The 20,068-nt window shown below is 47.5% G+C and overlaps 1 protein-coding gene across 1 annotated transcript in view; it reads right to left on the bottom strand.

Moving 5' to 3' along the window:
- LOC140429234 (uncharacterized) overlaps positions 1–16,182 on the bottom strand; it is a 188,588-nt gene extending 172,406 nt beyond the window's left edge. Inside the window, exon 1 of the mRNA XM_072515986.1 lies at positions 15,993–16,182. Within this exon, the coding sequence (XP_072372087.1) occupies positions 15,993–16,126 (134 nt within the window). The 5' untranslated portion in view covers positions 16,127–16,182. The remainder of the gene's footprint in view (positions 1–15,992) is intronic.
- Positions 16,183–20,068: the final 3,886 nt, after the last annotated feature.

Genomic DNA, 20,068 nt, shown 5'->3' on the forward strand with positions numbered 1-20,068 from the left:
CCAAAGTCTTATACAACTGTAACATGACCTGCCAACTCTTGTACTCAATACCCCTTCCGATGAAGGAAAGCATGCCGTATGCCTTCTTGACCACTCTATCGACCTGCGCAGCCACCTTCAGGGTACAATGGACCTGAACGCCCAGATCTCTCTGTACATCAATTTTCCCCAGGGCTTTTTCATTTACCGTATAGTTCGCTCTTGAATTGGATCTTCCAAAATGCATCACCTCGCATTTGCCCGGATTGAACTCCATTTGCCATTTCTCCGCCCACTCTCCAATCTATCTATATTCTGCTGAATTCTCGGACAGTCCTCTTCGCTATCTGCTACTCTGCAAACTTGCTAATCAGACCACCTATACCTTCCTCCAGATCATTTATGTATATCACAAACAACAGTGGTCCCAGCACGGATCCCTGTGGACAACCACTGGTCACAGTTCTCCATTTTGAGAAACTCCCTTCGACTACTACTCTCTGTCTCCTGTTGCCCAGCCAGTTCTTTATCCATCTAGCTAGTACACCCTGGAACCCATGAGACTTCACTTTCTCCATCAGCCTACCATGGGGAACCTTATCAAAGGCCTTACTGAAGTCCATGTATATGACACCTACAGCCCTTCCCTCATCAATCAACTTTGTCACTTCCTCAAAGAATTCTATTCAGTTGGTAAGACATGACCTTCCCTGCACAAAACCATGTTGCCTATCACTGATAAGCCTATTTTCTTCCAAATGGGAATAAATCCTATCCCTCAGTACCTTCTCTAGCAGCTTCCCTATCACTGACATCAGGCTCACCGGTCTATAATTACCTGGACTATCCCTGCTACCCTTCTTAAACAAGGGACCAACATTAGCAATTCTCCAGTCCTCCGGTACCTCACCCATTTTCAAGGATGCTGAAAGATATCTGTTAAGGCCCCAGCTATTTCTTCTCTCACTTCCCTCAGTAACATGGGATAGATCCCATCCGCACCTGGGGACTTGTCCACCTTAATGCCTTTTAGAATACCCAACATATCCTCCCTCCTTATGCCGACTTGACCTAGAGTAATCAAACATCTATCCCCAACCTCAACATCCGTCATGTCCCTCTCCTTGGTGAATACCGATGCAAAGTACTCGTTAAGAATCTCACCCATTTTCTCTGACTCCACGCATAACTTTCCTCCTTTGTCCTTGAGTGGGCCAGCCCTTTCTCTAGTTACCCTCTTGCTCCTTATATATGAATAAAAGGCTTTGGGATTTTCCTTAACCCTGTTTGCTAAAGATATTTCATGACCCCTTTTAGCCCTCTTGATTCCTTGTTTCAGATTGGCCCTACATTTACGATATTCCTCCAAAGCTTCGTCTGTCTTCACTTGCCTAGACCTTATGCATGCTTCCTTTTGCCTCTTAGCTAGTGTCACAATTTCACCTGTCATCCATGGTTCCCTAATCTTGCCATTTCTATCCCTCATTTTCACAGGGATATGTCTGTCCTGCACTCTAATCAACCTCTCTTTAAAAACCTCCCACATATCAAATGTGGATTTACCTTCAAACAGCTGCTCCCAATCCACAATTCCCAGCTCCTGCCGAATTTTGGTATAGTTGGCCTTCCCCCAATTTAGCACTCTTTCTTTAGGACCACTCTCGTCTTTGTCCATGAGCGTTCTAAAACGTACAGAATTGTGCTCACTATTCCCAAAGTAATCCCCGACTGAAACTTCAACCACCTGGCCGGGCTCATTCCCCAACACCAGGTCCAGTATGGCCCCTTCTCGAGTTGGACTATTTACAAACGGCTCTCGAAAACCCTCCTGGATGCTCCTTACAAATTCTGCTCCATCTAGACCTCTGGCACTAAGTGTATCCCGGTCAATGTTGGGAAAATTAAAATATCCTATCACCACCACCCTGTTGCTCCTACATCTTTCCATAATCTGTTTACACATTTGTACCTCTATCTCACGCTCGCTGTTGGGAGGTCTGTAGTACAGCCCCAACATTGTTACCGCATCCTTCCTATTTCTGAGCTCTGCCCATATCGCCTCACTGCTCGAGTCCTCCATAGTGCCCTCCTTCAGCACAGCTGTGATATCCTTTCTGACATTAAGTAATGCAACTCCTCCACCCCTTTTACCTCCCTCTCTATCCTGCCTGAAGCATCAATATCCTGGGATATTTAGTTGCCAATAATGCCCTTCCCTCAACCAAATCTCAGTAATAGCAATAACATCATACTCCCAGGTACTAATCCAAGCCCTAAATGAATCTGCCTTACCTACTACACTTCTTGCATTAAAACAAATGCACATCAGACCACAAGTCCCTTTGCATTCATCATCTGCTCCCGGCCTACTCTTCTCCTCAGTCACGCTGACTTCATGATCTAGTTCCTTACCGGCTTTAGTTACTACCTCCTTACTGTCCACTAACCTCCTCATTTGGTTCCCATCCCCCTGCCACATTAGTTTAAACCCTCCCCAACAGCGTTAGCAAAAGCACCCCCAAGGACACTGGTTCCAGTCTGGCCCAGGTGTACACCGTCCAATTTGTAGTAGTCCCACCTCCCCCAGAACCGGTCCCAATGTCCCAAAAATCTGAACCCCTCCCTAAACTAATGTGGCAGGGGGATGGGAACCAGATTTGGAAGTAAGAGGTCAGTAAAGAGGCAGTAACTAAAGCCAGTAAGGTACTAGATAATAAACTCAATGTGACTAAGGGGAAGAATAGACAGGGAAGAGATGATGAACGCAAAGGGACAGGTGGTCTGAGGTGCATTTGTTTTAATGCGAGAAGTGCAGCAGTTAAGGCAGATGAACTTAGGGCTTGGATTAGTACCTGGGAATATGATGTTATTGGTATTACTGAGACTTGGTTGAGGGAAGGGCAAGACTGGCAACTAAATATCCCAGTGTATAGATGCTTCAGGAGGGATAGAGAGGGAGGTAAAAGGGGTGGAGGAGTTGCATTACTGGTCAGAGATGATATCACAGCTGTGATTAAGGAGGGCACGATGGAGGATTCGAGCACTGAGGCAATATGGGTAGAGCTAAGAAATAGGAAAGGTGCAGTAACATTGTTGGGACTTTACTACAGGCCTCCCAAAAGCGAGCATGAAGTAGAGATACAAATATGAAGACAGATTATAGAAAAATGTAGGAGCAATGGGGTGGTCGTGATAGAAGATTTTAACTTCCCCAACATTGAATGGGACTCATGTAGTGTTGGAGGCGTAGATGGAGCAAAATTTGTATGGAGCATCCAGGAGAGTTTTTTAGAGCAGTATGTAAATAGTCCAACTTGGGAAGGGGCCATACTGGACCTGGTATTGGGGAATGATCCCGGCCAGGTGGTTGAAGTTTCAGTCGGTGATTACTTTGGGAATAGCGATCACAATTCCGTAAGTTTTAGAATACTCATGAACAAAGACGAGAGTGGTCCTAAAGGAAGAGTGCTAAATTGGGGAAAGGCCAAGTATAACAAAATTCAGCAGGAGCTGGGGAATGTGGATTGGGAGCAGCTGTTTAAGGGTAAATCCACATTTGAAATGTGGGAGTCTTTTAAGGAAAGGTTGATTAGATTGCAGGACAGACATGTCCCTGTGAAAATGAGGGATAGAAATGGCAAGATTAGGGAACCATGGACGACGGGTGGAATTGTGAGACTAGCTAAGATGAAAAAGGAAGAATACATAAGATCTAGGCGACTTAAAACTGATGAAGCTTTGGAGGAATATCGGGAAAGTAGGACTAATCTCAAACACGCAATAAAGAGGGCTAAAAGGGGTCATGAAATATCTTTGGCTAACAGGGTTAAGGAAAATCCTAAAGCCTTTTATTCGTATATAAGGAGCAAGAGGGTAACTAGAGAAAGGATTGGCCCACTCAAAGACAAAAGAGGGAATTTGTGCGTGGAGTCAGAGGAAATGGGTGAGATTCTTAATGAGTACTTTGCATCGGTATTCACCAAGGAGAGGGACATGACGGATGTTGAGGCTAGGGATGGATGTTTAAATACTCTTGGTCAAGTCGGAATAAGGAAGGGGGATATTTTGGGTATTCTAAAAGGCATTAAGATGGACAAGTCCCCAGGTCCGGATGGGATCTATCCCAGGCTACTGGGGGAAGCGACGGTCGAAATAGCTGGGGCCTTAACAGATATCTTTGCAGCATCCTTGAGCACGGGTGAGGTTCCGGAGGACTGGAGAATTGCTAATGTTGTCCCTTTGTTTAAGAAGGGTAACAGGGATAATCCAGGGAATTATAGACCTGTGAGCTTGACGTCAGTGGTAGGCAAACTGTTGGAGAAGATACTGAGGGATAGGATCTATTCACATTTGGAAGAAAATAGACTTATCAGTGATAGGCAGTATGGTTTTGTGCAGGGAAGGTCATGTCTTACAAACCTAATAGAATTCTTTGAGGAAGTGACAAAGTTAATTGATGAGGGAAGGGCTGTAGATGTCATATACATGGACTTCAGTAAGGCGTTTGATAAAGTTTCCCATGGCAGTTTGATGGAAAAAGTGAAGTTGTATGGGTTCAGGGTGTACTAGCTAGATGGATAAAGAACTGGCTGGGCAACAGGAGATAGAGAGTAGTGCTGGAAGGGAGTGTCTCAAAATGGAGAAAGGTGACCAGTGGTGTTCCACAGGGATCCGTGCTTGGACCACTATTGTTTGTTATATACATAAATGATCTGGACAAATGATCTGGTGGTCTGATTAGCAAGTTTGCAGATGATACTAAGATTGGCGGAGTTGCAGATAGCGAGGAGGACTGTCAGAGAATACAGCAAAATATAGATAAATTGGAGAGTTGGACAGAGAAATGGCAGATGGAGTTCAATCCAGGCAAATGTGAGGTGATGCATTTTGGAAGATCTAATTCAAGAGCGGCCTATACGGTCAATGGAAGAGTCCTGGGGAAAATTGATGTACAGAGAGATCTGGGAGTTCAGGTCCATTGTAACCCTGAAGGTGGCAACGCAGGTCGATAGAGTGGTCAAGAAGGCATACAGCATGCTTGCCTTCATCGGACGGGGTATTGAGTACAAGAGTCAGCATGTCATGTTACAGTTGTATAGGACTTTGGTTAGGCCATATTTGGAATACTGCAAGCATTCTGGTCGCTACATTACCAGAAGGATGTGGATGCTTTAGAGAGGGTGCAGAGGAGGTTCACCAGGATGTTGCCTGGTATGGAGGGTGCTAGCTATGAAGGAAGGTTGAGTAGATTAGGGTTGTTTTCGTTGGAAAGAAGGAGGTTGAGGGGGGACCTGATTGAGGTCTACAAAATTATGAGAGGTATGGACAGGGTGGATAGCAACAAGCTTTTTCCAAGAGTGGGGGTGTCAATTACAAGGGGGTCACGATTTCAAAGTGAGAGGGGGAAGGTTTAAGGGAGATGTGCATGGAAAGTTTTTTACGCAGAGGGTGGTGGGTGCCTAGAACACTTTGCCAGCGGAGGTGGTAGAGGCGGGCACGATAGCATCATTCAAGATGCATCTAGACAGATATATGAACGGATGGGGAACAGAGGGAAGTAGATCCTTGGAAAATAGGCGACAGGTTTAGATAAAGGATCTGGATCGGTGCAGGTTGGGAGGGCCGAAGGGCCTGTTCCTGTGCTGTAATTTTCTTTGTTCTTTGTCCTGCACCATCTCTCAAGCCACGCATTCATCCTGCCTATTCTTTCATTTCTACTCTGGCTACCACGTGGCAATGGTAGCAATCCTGAGATTACTACCTTTTTCAAAAAAATATATATTTATTAAAGTTTTTTAACACAATTTTTCTCCCTTACAAACAATAACCCCCCCCCCCCCCCCTCCCGTAACAAAATAACGAGAAATCGCGCAGAGCAAGATATATACATGGCAAAATGATATATTTACATGTCTTTGTACACTGGCTCTCTCCCATACGTGCCAGTTTCCCCAACCCTTCATGTTATCTCTTGCTCATCCACCCTCCCAGGCAGTCCCCCTTCCCCCCCCGCCCCCCCCCCCCCCAGGTTGCTGCTGACCGATCTTCCTCTAACGCTCCGCGAGATAGTCTAGGAACGGTTGCCACCGCCTGTAGAACCCCTGCGCAGACCCTCTCAAGGCAAACTTAATCCTCTCCAACTTTATGAACCCAGTCATATCGTTTATCCAGGCCTCCACGCTGGGGGGCTTCGCCTCCTTCCACATTAGCAAGATCCTTCGCCGGGCTACTAGGGACGCAAAGGCCAGAATGCCGGCCTTTCGCCTCCTGCACTCCCGGCTCGTCCACTACTCCTAATATTGCTAGCCCCCAGCTTGGCTTGACCCGGACTTTCACCACCTGAGGTATTGCTCCTGCCACTCCTCTCCAGAACCCCTCCAGTGCCGGGCATGACCAAAACATATGGACATGGTTCGCCGGGCTCCCTGAGCACCTTCCACATCTGTCCTCTACCCCAAAGAACCTGCTCAACCTCACCCCCGTCAGGTGAGCTCTGTGAACCACCTTAAAATGTATCAGGCTGAACCTGGCACACGAGGAGGAGGAATTAACCCTACCTACGGCATCCGCCTACAGACCTTCCTCGATCTCCTCCCCCCGCTCCTCCTCCCATTTACCCTTCAACTCTTCTACCAGCGCTTCCCCTTCTTCTTTCATCTCCTGGTGTATTTCCGACACCTTGCCCTCCCCGACCCATACACCCGAGATCACCATATCTTGAACTTCTTGTGCCGGGAGCAACGGAAATTCCCTCACCTGTCGCCTCACAAAAGCCCTCACCTGCATATATCTAAAGGCATTTCCCGGGGGTAACTCAAACTTTTCCTCCAGTGCCCCTAGGCTCGCAAACGTTCCGTCAATGAACAGGTCCCCCATTCTTCTGATCCCCGCCCGATGTCAGCTCTGGAACCCCCCGTCCATGTTCCGCGGGACAAACCGATGGTTACCCCTGATCAGGGACCACACCGATGCTCCCATTGCACCCCTGTTCCATCTCCACTGGCCCCAGATCCTTAGCGTTGCCGCCACCACCGGGCTCGATGTATACTTTGTCGGCGAGAGCGGCAGCGGTGCCGTCACCAACGCCGAGATTACTACCTTTGAGGTCTGACTTTTTAAACTTGGTTCCTAACTCCCTAAATTCTGCTGGTAGGACCTCATCCCGTTTTTTACCTATATCATTGGTGCCTATATGCACCACGATAACTGGCTGTTCACCCTCCCCCTTCAGAATGTTCTGCAGCCGACCTGAGACATCCCTGACCCGTGCACCTGGGAGGCAACATACCATTCGGGAGTCTCGTTTTCAACCACAGAACTGCCTAGCTACTCCCCTTACAATTGAATCCCCTATGACTATAGCCCTTCCACTCTTTTACCCGCCCTTCTGTACAGCAGAGCCAGCCACGGTGCCATGAACCTGGCTACTGCTGCCTTCCCCTGGTGAGCCATCTCCCCCAACAGTATCCAAAACGGTATACCTGTTTTGGAGGGAGATGACTGCAGGGGACACCTGCACTGCCTTCCTGCTTTTTCTCTGTCTTGTGGTCACCCATTCCCTTTCTCCCTCAGCAATCCTAATCTGTGGTGTGACCAATTTGTTAAACATGCCATCCACAACTTCCTCAGCATCGCGGATGCTCCAAAGTGAGTCCATCCGCAGCTCCAGAGCCGTCACGCGGTCTAACAAGAGCTGCAGCTGGACACACTTCCCGCACGTGAAGGAGCCAGGGACATCAGCCACGTCCCTGAGCTCCCACATTGAGCAAGAGGAGCATAACACGGGTCTGACCGCAATGAACACCTTTGTGCACAACTAGTTTGGTGCCTCTGTCACTTTATTCCGCAATGCATTCCGACCTCCGAACCCGCTCTGCTGGCGTCCATCCACACCCCATGGCACTCATCCGCCCTCTGATCATGGCTATGTCCTTGGTGCTGTGTCCAATCCCCTCAGTGTTCAGACGTTGACTGTTGCATGTGTGGTGGTGCTTCCCGTTCTGTTCAAGCACAGTGTCCAGGCATCATGGTCTGATTGGGATGCTAGGCAATGACTCCTACATGCTATATTGCCCGCCCGCTTGGGCTGTGTGAAGTGCTCACTTAACCATGATTGGCAATTCCCTGTTAGCAATAGACGTCAGTCGCACAGCCAGAGGCCTCGGCAGTTGGTGGGGACTTTGGGTGGTTGGTGGGGCAGACGGGCCGAGACAAGGGTTGCCCCTGGAATGGATACACACGATCCAGGGTTTGGCATGTGTGGTGATATGCATCACTGTAAATACACAAGGGGTGAATGTAAATACACTTAGACTAAGTAACACTAGAGGGAGCACCAGAGACATCATGACACACAGACATACAGCGAATGAACACATAGAATAGGACACGACCAATGGGCAGTCAAGACACCCAGAGGTGACATACCACAAGGGGGCAACCCATATAAAAGGACAGGGCACACATGCTCTTTCTCTTTCCACAGGCGACACTCAGAGAGAAGGACAGGGGAAGATCAGAAGCATCACACCCACCGCATGGCTTAGAGCAGATGGGTTAGTTAGACTGAGTTACTTTAGCAAGATTAGCAGGAGAGTCAGACTCAAGTCGGTGAATTGTGAACTGTTCAATAAATGTGTTAAACCTATCTCCAAGTGTGAACCTTCCTTTGTCAGAGTATACATCAAGGAAGCAGCTTATGCTACATGAAGAAGCATAGCACAACAGCGTGGTGGTGCGGCGCACGGTTGCCCCTAGTTGCCCCCCCCAGCGCCACCCCCCAACCCCTATGGCAACCCACCGCTGCGGAAGGTTACCCACCCCCAGCCGAGGGTCCTACACCCCCTCTGCCTAGCACTGGGGTGGCAAGCCCAGCACCCTCGGGTTCTTTGCCTGTGAGCACAGATGGCTACTCACCTCCTTGGCTTCGCACAGAAGCGCTTACGCGAGGATCACTTTTTTCAAAAGGAGTATTAATTGGTGCCAGCATGACCACTTGCTGGGGAGGCCACTGAATGATGGGAGGCCATTGGATATGGGGTGGCTCTCGATAATTGTATGGAAATAGGGTTTAAGTGCTGATAATTGGTTTCTCACCATGCTACAGCGAGATCCTAATTTTGCCTACCGGTTGCATCGCAAACTGGCGCATGGCACGGTTCTCGTTTTCTGCTTCCTTCGCTACTCACCGGCCTCGTTCCGCTTAAGCAAGAGAGTACCGAGGCCGGAGAGAGGCCTAAGGTTCTTAATTGGGGGAGGGCCAATTTTAATAAAATCCCTCCTTATGCTTCACTCGATGTCTATGTATTTACGTTGTGTATTTATTGTATGTCCTATGTTTTTCATGTATAGTAAGATCTGCATGCAGAACACTACTTTTTCACTGTACCTTGGTACACGTGACAAATCTAAATCAGTCCAAAGTTAACTGGGAGTAGCTACTTGAAGGAAAATCTACATCAGAGCAGTGGGATTCATTCAAAAAGGAAATAGAGAGAGTAGAGGGCCAAAATGTTCCCATGATAGTAAACAGTGGGAGCAATAAATCCAGAGACCCCTGGATGTCCAGCATTGGATAAGGAATAAGAGAGGTTTATGACAGAAACCAACGGCTCAAAACATCAGAAGCCCTAGAGGAATATCGAAAGTGCAGAGGGTTACTCAAGAAATAAATTAGGAGAGCGAAGAGGGGGCGTGAAAAAGCCCCGGCTGTAAAATACAGGAAGATCCAAAGGTGTTTTATAAGTATATTACGGGCAGAAGGTTGACCAGGGTAAGAGTAGGGCCCATTAAGGACCAATGTGGCAATTTGTGCGTGGAACCGGAAGATATAGGTGAGGTTTTAAATGAGGTTAACAGAGGTTTTGCATCTGTGTTCACTGAGGAGAAGGACGATGTAGATATAGGAATTAGGAAGGTGGGGAGTTGGAGGCCAGATTATGGGAGAAGGCCCTGAGGCGTATCAATGCATCCTCACCGTGTGCTCAGCCTGATACAATTCACGATGGTTCACAGGCGCACATGACTGTGGCCCAGATGAGTAGGTTCTTTGAGGGGGTGAAGGATAGGTGTGGGCGCTGTGCGGGGGGGCCTGTGAACCACGTCCATATGTTTTGGGCATGTCCGAGGTTGAGGGTTTTTTGGCAGGGGTTTGCTGACGTCATGTCAGAAGTATTAAAGGTGAGGGTGGTGCCGAGTCCAGAGGTGGCGATCTTTGCCGTGTCAGAAGATCCGGGAGCCCAGGGGGTGAGAGAGGCCGACGTCTTGGCCTTTGCCTCCCTGGTGGCCCGGAGACGGATCCTACTAGGGACTCGGAACCCCCGATGTCGGGGGTATGGGCTAGCGGCATGGCGGGGCTTCTTAGACTCGAGAAAATCAAGTTCACTTTGAGGGGATTGCTGCAGTGGTTTGCCTGGGGGTGGCAGCCATTGGGGAAGAAGGTTCAGTTTGTGTAAGCCATATTGGCTGGGGTTTGTTATTGGGTGGGGGGTGGGGTTTATCTTGTTTTGTTCCTGTTGATACCTGGTGGTTAAAATTATAAATGCCTTCATAAAATATTTTCTAAAAAAACGGAAGGAGATTGCTGTGGCTCTGACAACATTTTTTTAATCTTCTCTGGCCACAGGAGAGCTGCCAGAGGACTGGAGGATAGATAATCTGGTGCCATTATTCAAGAAGGGAAGTAGGGACATAGGAAATTGCAGGCCAGTGAGCCTAACTTCAGTGGGAGGGAAACTACTGGAAAAGATTCCGAGGGTCAGAATTAATATCCACTTGGAGAGGTAAGGATTAATCAAGGATAGTCAGGATGGTTTTATCAAAGGGAGATCACAGGCTGGATTCTCCGATTTTGAGACTAAGTGCTGACGCCGACATTGAAACAGGGGCGTTTTACGATAGACAAAATGGTGCATCTTTTCAGCTACTTTAAATGAGCTAGCAACATCTCCACGTGGAACACAACCAATTCCATGCAAAACGGTGCCGGATCCGTGATTGGCGGACAGGAGGCTCACATGCCGCAGCCGCACTTAAACGATCCATCCTTCCACACACACCATCCCAGCCGACAAGATGGCTGGAAGGAGAGCAGTGCCATGGTTCAGGGACGTTGAGCTGGACACACTCATGGACGCCGTGGAGGAGAGAAGGATGACCTGGGAGAAATGCCACCAGGTGCTGTCATTCGCCGTGCCTGAGTGCAGGTGGCAGACATGGTCAGCGCCATGGGCAACTTCGCCCGGATTGGCATGCAGTGCAGGAAGAAACTCCACAACCTCCTCAGGGCGGCCAGGGTGAGTACGCAGCGCTGTGCCCCTGGCACTAACCCTGCCCCCCCCCCACACACCCGCAATCTGGCCCCCCCCTCAGGGGAAGGCCGAACCCCCACCCTGCCCCACATGCCAGCACCCATGCCAGCCGCCATGGCCGGATGCCCTGGCCTCTGAGCCCACTATCTACCTCAGCTGATGGTGGGTAGTGTGGTTGATGTATTCTACATGGACTCTAGTAAGGCTTTTGACAAGGCTGATGAAGAAGGTAAGAGCCCATGGGATCCAGGGCAATTTGGCAAACTGGATTCAAAACTGGTTTAGTGGTAGGAGGCAGAGGGTGATGGTGTTTTTGTGACTGGAGCATATGTCAAGTGGTGTTCCGCAGGGATTGGTGCTGGGTCCCTTGTCGTTTGTAGTATACATTAATGATCTGGATATGAATGTAAGAGGTATGATAAGTAAGTTCACAGATGACACAAAAATTGGTGGTGTGGTAAATAGTGAGCAGCAAAGGCTCAGATTACAAGATGATATAGATGGGCTGATCAGAAAAGTGGCAAATGGAATTTAACCATGAAAATGTGAAGTAATGCATTTTAAGAGGACGAACAAGGTAACGGAATATACAATGAATGGTCGGGAAGTACCGAGGGCCAGAGACCTTGTTGTGCACATTCATAGATCTCTGAAGACAGCAGAATCACAGAAGAGGTCCTTTGGCCCATCGTGTCTGCACTGACGCATAAAAAACACCTGACCTGCCTACCTAATCCCTTTTGTCAGCCTTCGGCCCATAGTTATGACGTTCCAAGTACTCATCCAGGTACTTTCTAAAAGGATGTGAGGCAACCCACCCCTACTATCCTCCCAGGCAGTGCATTCCAGACCGTCACCAGTCTCTGGGTAAAAAGGTTTTTCCTCAAATCCCCCCCCCAAAAACTCCTGCTCCTGACCTTGAACTTGTGTCCCCTCATAACTGACCTTCAACTAAGGGGAACAGCTGCTCCCTGTTCACCCTATCCATGTCCCTCATAAACTTGTACACTTTGATCAGGTCACCCCTCGGTCTTCTCTGCTCCAGCGACATCAACCCAAGCCTATCCAACCTCTCTTCATAACTTAAATGTTCCATTCCAGGCAACATCTGGTGAAATGCCTCTGCACCCCCTCCAGTGCAATCACATCCTTCTTATAATGTGGTGACCAGAATTTCACACAGTACTCCAGTTGTGGCCTCACCAAAGTTCACCAGCAGTGCCAGGGCACCACCTTGTCCAAAAGGAATGCAACTGGAGGCCTCCAATCCCGCGAGGCATGGCGAGCAGGGTAGATCCCAGGAGCAGGGGATCATGCCCTATGACTCTAAATGACCATTACCATGCTTTGTGAAAATATTCCTGCAAATACAGCTGACTATTTAACATGTTTTATGCTCAAATGTCATGCACATCTTAAGCAAAATTCTCCATCCCGCCCCGCCACATTTCTGCCCCGACCCGCCGGCGGGATGCTCCGTTACACCGGCCGGTCAATGGGGTTTCCCATTGTGGGGCAGCCCCACGCCGTCGGGAAACCCCCGAGCGCCGGCAAAACGGAGACTCCCGCCGGCGGAGAATGACGCCCCTTAATTTCCAAGTGGCTTGCAGTTATTCTCAGTAGGCCATGTTAGCTAATAAAATGTTACTATAGGGAAGACAGTTACATACAACAACTACATACAAGTCACCATCAATTTTGGGGGTGTTTCGCAACTGCAGAGAGCGAATAGGCAAATTTGACCGTACCTGCCACCTCCACTGTGAGAACCATTTAATTCACAAGTATGGTGACATCAAAATTCAATACAAGGCTAGCTGGGCATGAGAAAAAGGGCAGCATATGAAAGCAGAAAATACTCGATGAAGGGCCAGGCCTGTTTGTTGCCCTATCTTTTGCTTATTGGTGCTGATCATCCTGTTGTGCATTTCTAGAAATTCCTGTTTTAATTACCAATTTCCAATCTTCACTTTCTTTCTTATCTTCATCATGGCTTGGAGCCAGTGTTGCAAATGCTGTAACTCCCACTTCCATTATCATGACTGTCCTTTATGGATTTTGCAGGGGAGACTTTTGTTCATGGATTAAATCATGGCACTAAGATTAAATTTTTAATTTTCAGTTTAATTACCAGTGTATGTTCACATTGCTAGCTAGAGGCAAGTTCACAGAATCATGGAATGGTTACAACATAGCAGAGGCATTCTCTCCTCCAAGGAGATCAGCTCCAGAAACTGGAGTTGGATTAAAAGTTGTACAACAGACTAAGGAAATGATTTGCTTCATATACCAGACCATGAATAACCCTACTATTCAAGTCAATTATCGGATGTTTCAGTCCTTATCATACAACCACATTACTGAATGGGCGAGAGCTTTTCAAAGTGTGAGTCGCGACCAGTGGGTAGGTTGAGGATGAGTGTCGGGAAGGGCGTGGAGCCATCGGTCACAGCATTCCCCTGGTGGTCCCATTTGTGGGAGAAGCGCTCAACGGCGGCTATTGGTATGTTTATTGAGAATGGCGGCTGCTGCCTTTTAAATAAGGAGTAAATTAGGCTGTGTGCAGTCTTCTGACCAGAAGCAGCAGCAGTGAGCAGGTCACGAGACCTGCACGTACACTTGACGTCAAGTGCCCGATATGTACGTGCTTTTGCCGCCTAATCACCATAGAGAGCTTCTTCCATTTTCTAGCTGCTGGCAAGAAACGCACGAGGACTGTGAAAGTGAATTGTTTTCTTACAAGTAAGAGATGGCCAGAGACACAAATAGACAATGTACCTATTGGCCAGAATCTCACAAATAAATCTCCTGGAGAGAGCTGCTCAGGTGAGTCCAGGGCAGGACAGAGGAGTGTAAGTGGTAGCGCAGTACAGATCTCCAGAGCCTTTGGTTAACAGCCTACAAAAAAGAAACTTAACTCGGGAACAAAGCTGTAGAAAGATGATTTCTTGAGGTTTTTTCTATTGTGCCAATTCAAATAAGGATGCAAAGCCCATGTGTGTTATATGCAGGTAAGTACTGGAAAAGGAAGAGTTACTGGGTGGCATGGTAGCACAGTGGTTGGGGCTTCACAGTGCCAGGGACCCAGGTTCGATTCCTGGCTTGCATCACTGTCTGTACGGAGTCTGCACGTCCTCCCAGTGTCTGCGTGGGTTTCCTCTGGGTGCTCTGGTTTTCTCCCACAAGTCCTGAAAGTGCTTGTTAGGTGATTTGGGCATTCTGAATTCTCCCTCAGTGTACCCGAACAGGTGCCGTAGTGTGGCGACTAGGGGATTTTCACAGTAATGTCATTGCAGTGTTAATGTAAGCCTATTTGTGACACTAATAAAGATTATATTAATTAAGTGAAGAGGTGTGTGAAATATTCCTTTTGAGGTCGAGACCCCAGAGTCAATTATTAACTTACAGCTGACTCCAAATGAAAGACTACGGTGCTGTACCTGACCTGTGCTAGCACATTAAAAACACACCAAAAGCACATGTGTCTGTTAGAATTCTGGAGTAGCATCTCCCAGGAGTATCCACTGCTGAGTAAAACAAGCATTGTGTTACTATTGCCCTTCCCAACGACCTACATGTGAGGTTTGATTTTCCATTGTGACAAAGACGGTAAGTCGGCACAAGGGAACTGGCTGATGTCTTCACTCCGATATGCGCACTGCCTTTTCCTCCTGTGAGCCTGATGGTGTGAGATCATGAGGATCAAGCAGGTTCCCCTTTTGAATTAAAGGTAAGCGAACAGGGCATGTGTCGCGAAGGTCAGCTGGTTGGCAAAAAGTGTGTCGCGGGAAAAATAACGTTTGCAAGACACTGGGCTAGCGTTGCCAATCCTCTAGGACTGGCTGGCAAATTCCAGGAATTGAAGATAAGCACGGTAGCACAAGGGGATAGCACTGTGGCTTCACAGCACCAGGGTCCCAGGTTCGATTCCCCGCTGGGTCACTGGCTGTGTCCGGAGTCTGCACGATCTCCCCCTGTCTGCGTGGGTTTTCTCCGGGTGCTCCGGTTTCCTCCCACAATCCAAAGACGTGCAGGTTAGGTGGATTGGCTATGCTAAATTGCCCTTAGTGACCAAAAAGGTTAGGAGGGGTAATTGGGTTGCGATAGGGTGGAAGTGAGGGCTTCAGTGGGCCTGTGCAGACTCGATGGGCCGAATGGCCTCCTTCTGCACTGTATGTTCTGTGTTCTCATAAATCTCCAGGACACTGTTGTCTTCAAGCCAGGTGAAAAATCCCGGGGACCCATTCATTTTTTTGTCATATTCTTTGAACATTTCTCGGTCAGATATAAAAACATTGAAAATCATGTGTGTGTGTGTGTGTTGGGGGGGGGGGGGGGGGTGGAAACAGTTTGGTTAACAACCAAGCACCATCCAATTGGGTAATGAGTCTTCTTGCCCAGCCAAAGTGTCATCCGACAACGGCATTCCGTTTAATGCAAAATTATTTTGGTTCTAGCAGACAGCTAGTAGGAGGGGCAGAGATGCGATGGTATCTGGTGTCTGAGTCACTTTAAATAGCCAACAGTACAAACACTGCCACTGCCAAACTGCAGGCGAGGAGCCTGAGCAAAGTTAATTTGAATGCCACACAATTGCACTTGACACCATTTTTACAACCTTTCCCAGCACCATTCACCGTGGCAAATTAACCCAAAATTGCCCTCCCCGCTGACTAAACTGGTTTCCCCTGTGAATTCCGTTACCTTTCCCCAAGTTCTTCCTCCTCCTCCGTCTCCAACTCTCCACCTTCACACGTTTCATCCTCCAGCGTGAAGGAGATTTCTGGCTCCATTTTATCGGGGTTTTCTGCAGGAAAGCAAGCTTCCAAGTTTTCCATTTTCGCTCCTATTTCCTGTTGCACTGCCAGTTTAATGGAGAGACTCTAGAAGCCTGTCATTGCGGAGCCCAGGTTCCCTGACTCAGGGCACGCTTTAAATAGAAATGTCAGCGCCAACAAATAGGGACTCCCCTTTGCCTCCCGAACCTGCCATCCCCTGGGTCCTAAAGCCCACGAGAAGCGAAATAGATCACACAAGACAATTCCGGGCCACATCTTAGTCCATTCAACCTGATTATTTTAACTTCGTCACCCATCGCAGCATCGACCCCTAACTATGTTCTACATGGGCGTTCCCTACATACAAAAAAAAGTACCCATTTAGATTGACAGGGATGTCCCGAATGAAATATAAATCACCCCTTTTCTGTTATATATGACCCTGGGGGTTATGCCACCGCTACTTTATCTGGAAGTTTACTTCTCGCGCGTTTTTATCAGTCTGAAATAATTTCCTAGTATCAATCCTATAACTGCTCTTTACTAATTTAAAGCCATGTCTCCCATCTCTAGCTCCACGGTTTAAATCCTAGAAACCCTGCAGTACAGGAGGAGGTAATTCGGCCCATTGAGTCTGCACCGACCCTCCGAAAGAGCACTCTACCCAGGTCCACTCTTCTGTCCACCCCACCCCCTAACTCACACATCCCTGGACACTAAGGGCCAATTTATCATGGCCAATCCACCTAACCCACACACCTTTGGACTGTGGGAGGAAACAGAGCACCGGATTAAAACCCACACAGACACTGGGAGAACATGAAAACTCCACACAGTCACCCAAGGTCAGAATCAAACTTGGGGGTCTAGTGCTGTGAGGCAGTAGTACTAACCACTGTACCACCAGTGTAAATTAACTTTTTCTCCAGTCTTGCCTATTCATTAATAGGCCGAAAGGTGCTAACTCAATCCCCTGACAATGGGGCTCAGCTCATCTCCACACTGTTCCCAGTTCGTAAATATCTAACTTCTTGGTACTCGAAATTGGGGGCAGAATTTAAAGCGTGGGGCAACTTAGAGCACGAGAATATTTCACAGCCTACCAACATTAAATTTAAACCACTTCTAATTGCAACAATTAAATGGAATCATTATTTTGAGATATGCTGACACTGAAAGTGAATTTTAACACAGGTACCATTCAACTCACCAAAAGTGGCTCGCCTCCCCAATACATCCAGACCTAAGAATCAATTCTCCCATCCTGCAAATTCCTAAGTGTACACATCACCAACACACTGTCCTGGTTGACTCTATGACCAAAAAAGTACAATAATGCCTATATTTCCTCAGGAAACTAAGGAAATTCGGCATGTCCACATTGAGTCTTACTAATTTTTACAGATTCCCCCACACCATAGAAAGCATCCTATCTGCCTGCATCACAGCCTGGTATGGTAACTGCTCGGCCCAAGACCGTTAGAAACTACAGAGTTGTGAACACAGCCCAGTCCATCACGTGCATCCACCTCCCATCCATTGACTCAGTCTACACCTCCCGCTGCCTTGGGAAAATGGGCAGCATAATCAAAGACCCCTTCCACCTGGGTTATTCTCTCTTCCAACCTCTTCCATCGGGCGGGAGATACAAAAGTCTGAGAGACACACTAACAGATTCAAAAACAGCTTCTTCCCTGCTGTTATCAGACTCCTGAATGACCCTCTTATGGACTGAACTGATCTCTTCACGCATTTTCTCTACTGAGTAGTACTGCACTCCGTATACTTCACTTGATGTCTGTGTCTATGTACCTTGTGTATTTATGTATGTCCTATGTTTTTTCATGGATTGAATGATCTGTCTGGAATGTATGTAGAACAATACGTTTTCCTGTACCTCAGTACACGTGACAATAAATCCAAATCTAACCCTTCACGAACAGACTCCTGGACCTTTCTTCAATCAATCCCCAAAAGATCCAAGGAATTTGGTCTCCCTTTGCAGTGTTGCCATTCCTCAGGTTTGCTCCTCTGAAATACTGCCAATTATGACACCTACCCTCCGTGTTGCCAGACATCTCCATTGTATGGCCTTGCCCCTACACAACCCCCTCCCCCCCATCCCATGCAAAGCCCCAATTCTGATGGATGCTCATACTCCCTATTGCTGGCAGCTGTTTCTTCAACTCCTTGTGCCGCAGTTCGAATGTATGTAGAATCGCTCAGCGTCCTTAAATATTTATTTCAGCACAAAACTTGGAGGATGACTTTTTAAAATAATCTTTATTGTCACAAGTAGGCTTACATTAACACTGCAATGAAATTACTGTGAAAAGCCCCTAGTCGCCACATTATGGCGCCTGTTCGGTTACACTGAGGGAGCATTCAGAATGTCCAATTTACCTAACAAGCACATCTTTTGGGACTTGTGGGAGGAAACCGGAGCAAACACAGAAAGGGAGAACGTGCAGACAGTGACCCAAGCCTGGAATTGAACCTGGGACACTGGCGCTGTGAAACAACAATGCTAACCACTGTGCTACCGTGCTGCACAGTCTCCATCCACCATTAAAACTTCAGATTTTTCTTTTTCCTATAACGTACCAACAATCCCTGGAATTAATTTGAAACGTTTTTTTCCCCCTCACAGGTACTAAAATATTGCCAGAGGAAAAGCAATATGTGAAAGAAAGACAAAAGGCTTTGCACATTTTCAGATGCCACAACTTCTAAAAGAGCGATTGTGCATACAAGATGCATTTATCAACAGAAGTCTTTATTCTTCCTCAACAATGAACGTCAGCCTTTCAGTTACCTTGCTGGATATAACAATTTTGAAATTGCAATTTGTGGTTGCTTTGGGAAGAGCCATGTTTATTCCATTGAATCTCTAATGCAGGAGGCGGACACTCAGACCATCGAGTCTGCACCGACCCACCGAAAGAGCACCCTGCCTAGGCCCATTCCCCCAACCTATCCCTGTAACCCCACATAGCCTGCACTGGGATAGGAAATCGGAGCACCTGGAGGAAACCCACAGACATGGGAGAATGTGCAATCTCCTCACAGTCACCTGAAGTTGGAATCGAACCCGGGACCCTGGCGCTGAGTGGCAGCAGTGCTAACCCCTGTGCCACCACATTCAGCCAATCTCAAACCAACAAGCTGGAACAGCATCCCACTTGGCATTTAGGCTTACCAGCAACATGTCAATGAGGTCCAGGAATCAAAATAGTTCAAACAGGCAGAAGTTTCATTTCGTGCACCAATAACTCCAAAGTGTCTATCTCACATAAAAACATCTCAAATATCCAGAGGACTGGGCTATAAGGACGCAGAAGTTAGGCTGCTGCAGCTTTACAAAACATTGATTGGATCCCACTTGGAATACTGAGAACAGATCTGGGCATCACGCCTTAGGAAGGATATTTTGAACTTGAGGGAGTGCAACACAAGTTTACAAGAATTATATCTGGACTTCAGGGGTTAAGTTAGGAGGAGAGATTATACAAATTAGTCCTGTTTCCTCTAGAATTTAGAAGGTTAAGGGGTAATCTGGTGGAAGTCTTCAAGATATGTGGAGTCTGTGTGGACTTTGCACTTTCTCTCCGTGTCTGCGTGGGTTTCCTCCGGGTGCTCCGGTTTCCTCCCACAGTTCAAAGATGTGCAGCTTAGGTGGATTGGCCTTGCTAACATGCCCTTTAGTATCCAAAAATGTGCAGGTTAGGTGAGGTTATGAAGGTGGAGTCGCAGGTGGACAGGGTGGTGAAGAAGGCATTCAGCATGCTAGGTTTTATTGGTCTGAATATTTAATCCAATGGGATGTCTTGTTGAAGTTGTACAAGACATTGGCAAGACCACATATAATAATAACTTGTCACAAGTAGGCTTCAATTAAGTTACTGTGAAAAGCTCCATATGGAATACTGTGTTCAGTTCTGGTCACTATTATAGGAAGGATATCGTTAAACTAGAAAGAACACAGAAGAGATTTACAAGTAT

Source organism: Scyliorhinus torazame, chromosome 9 (genome assembly GCF_047496885.1).
Source record: "Scyliorhinus torazame isolate Kashiwa2021f chromosome 9, sScyTor2.1, whole genome shotgun sequence".
Lineage (NCBI taxonomy): Eukaryota > Metazoa > Chordata > Chondrichthyes > Carcharhiniformes > Scyliorhinidae > Scyliorhinus > Scyliorhinus torazame.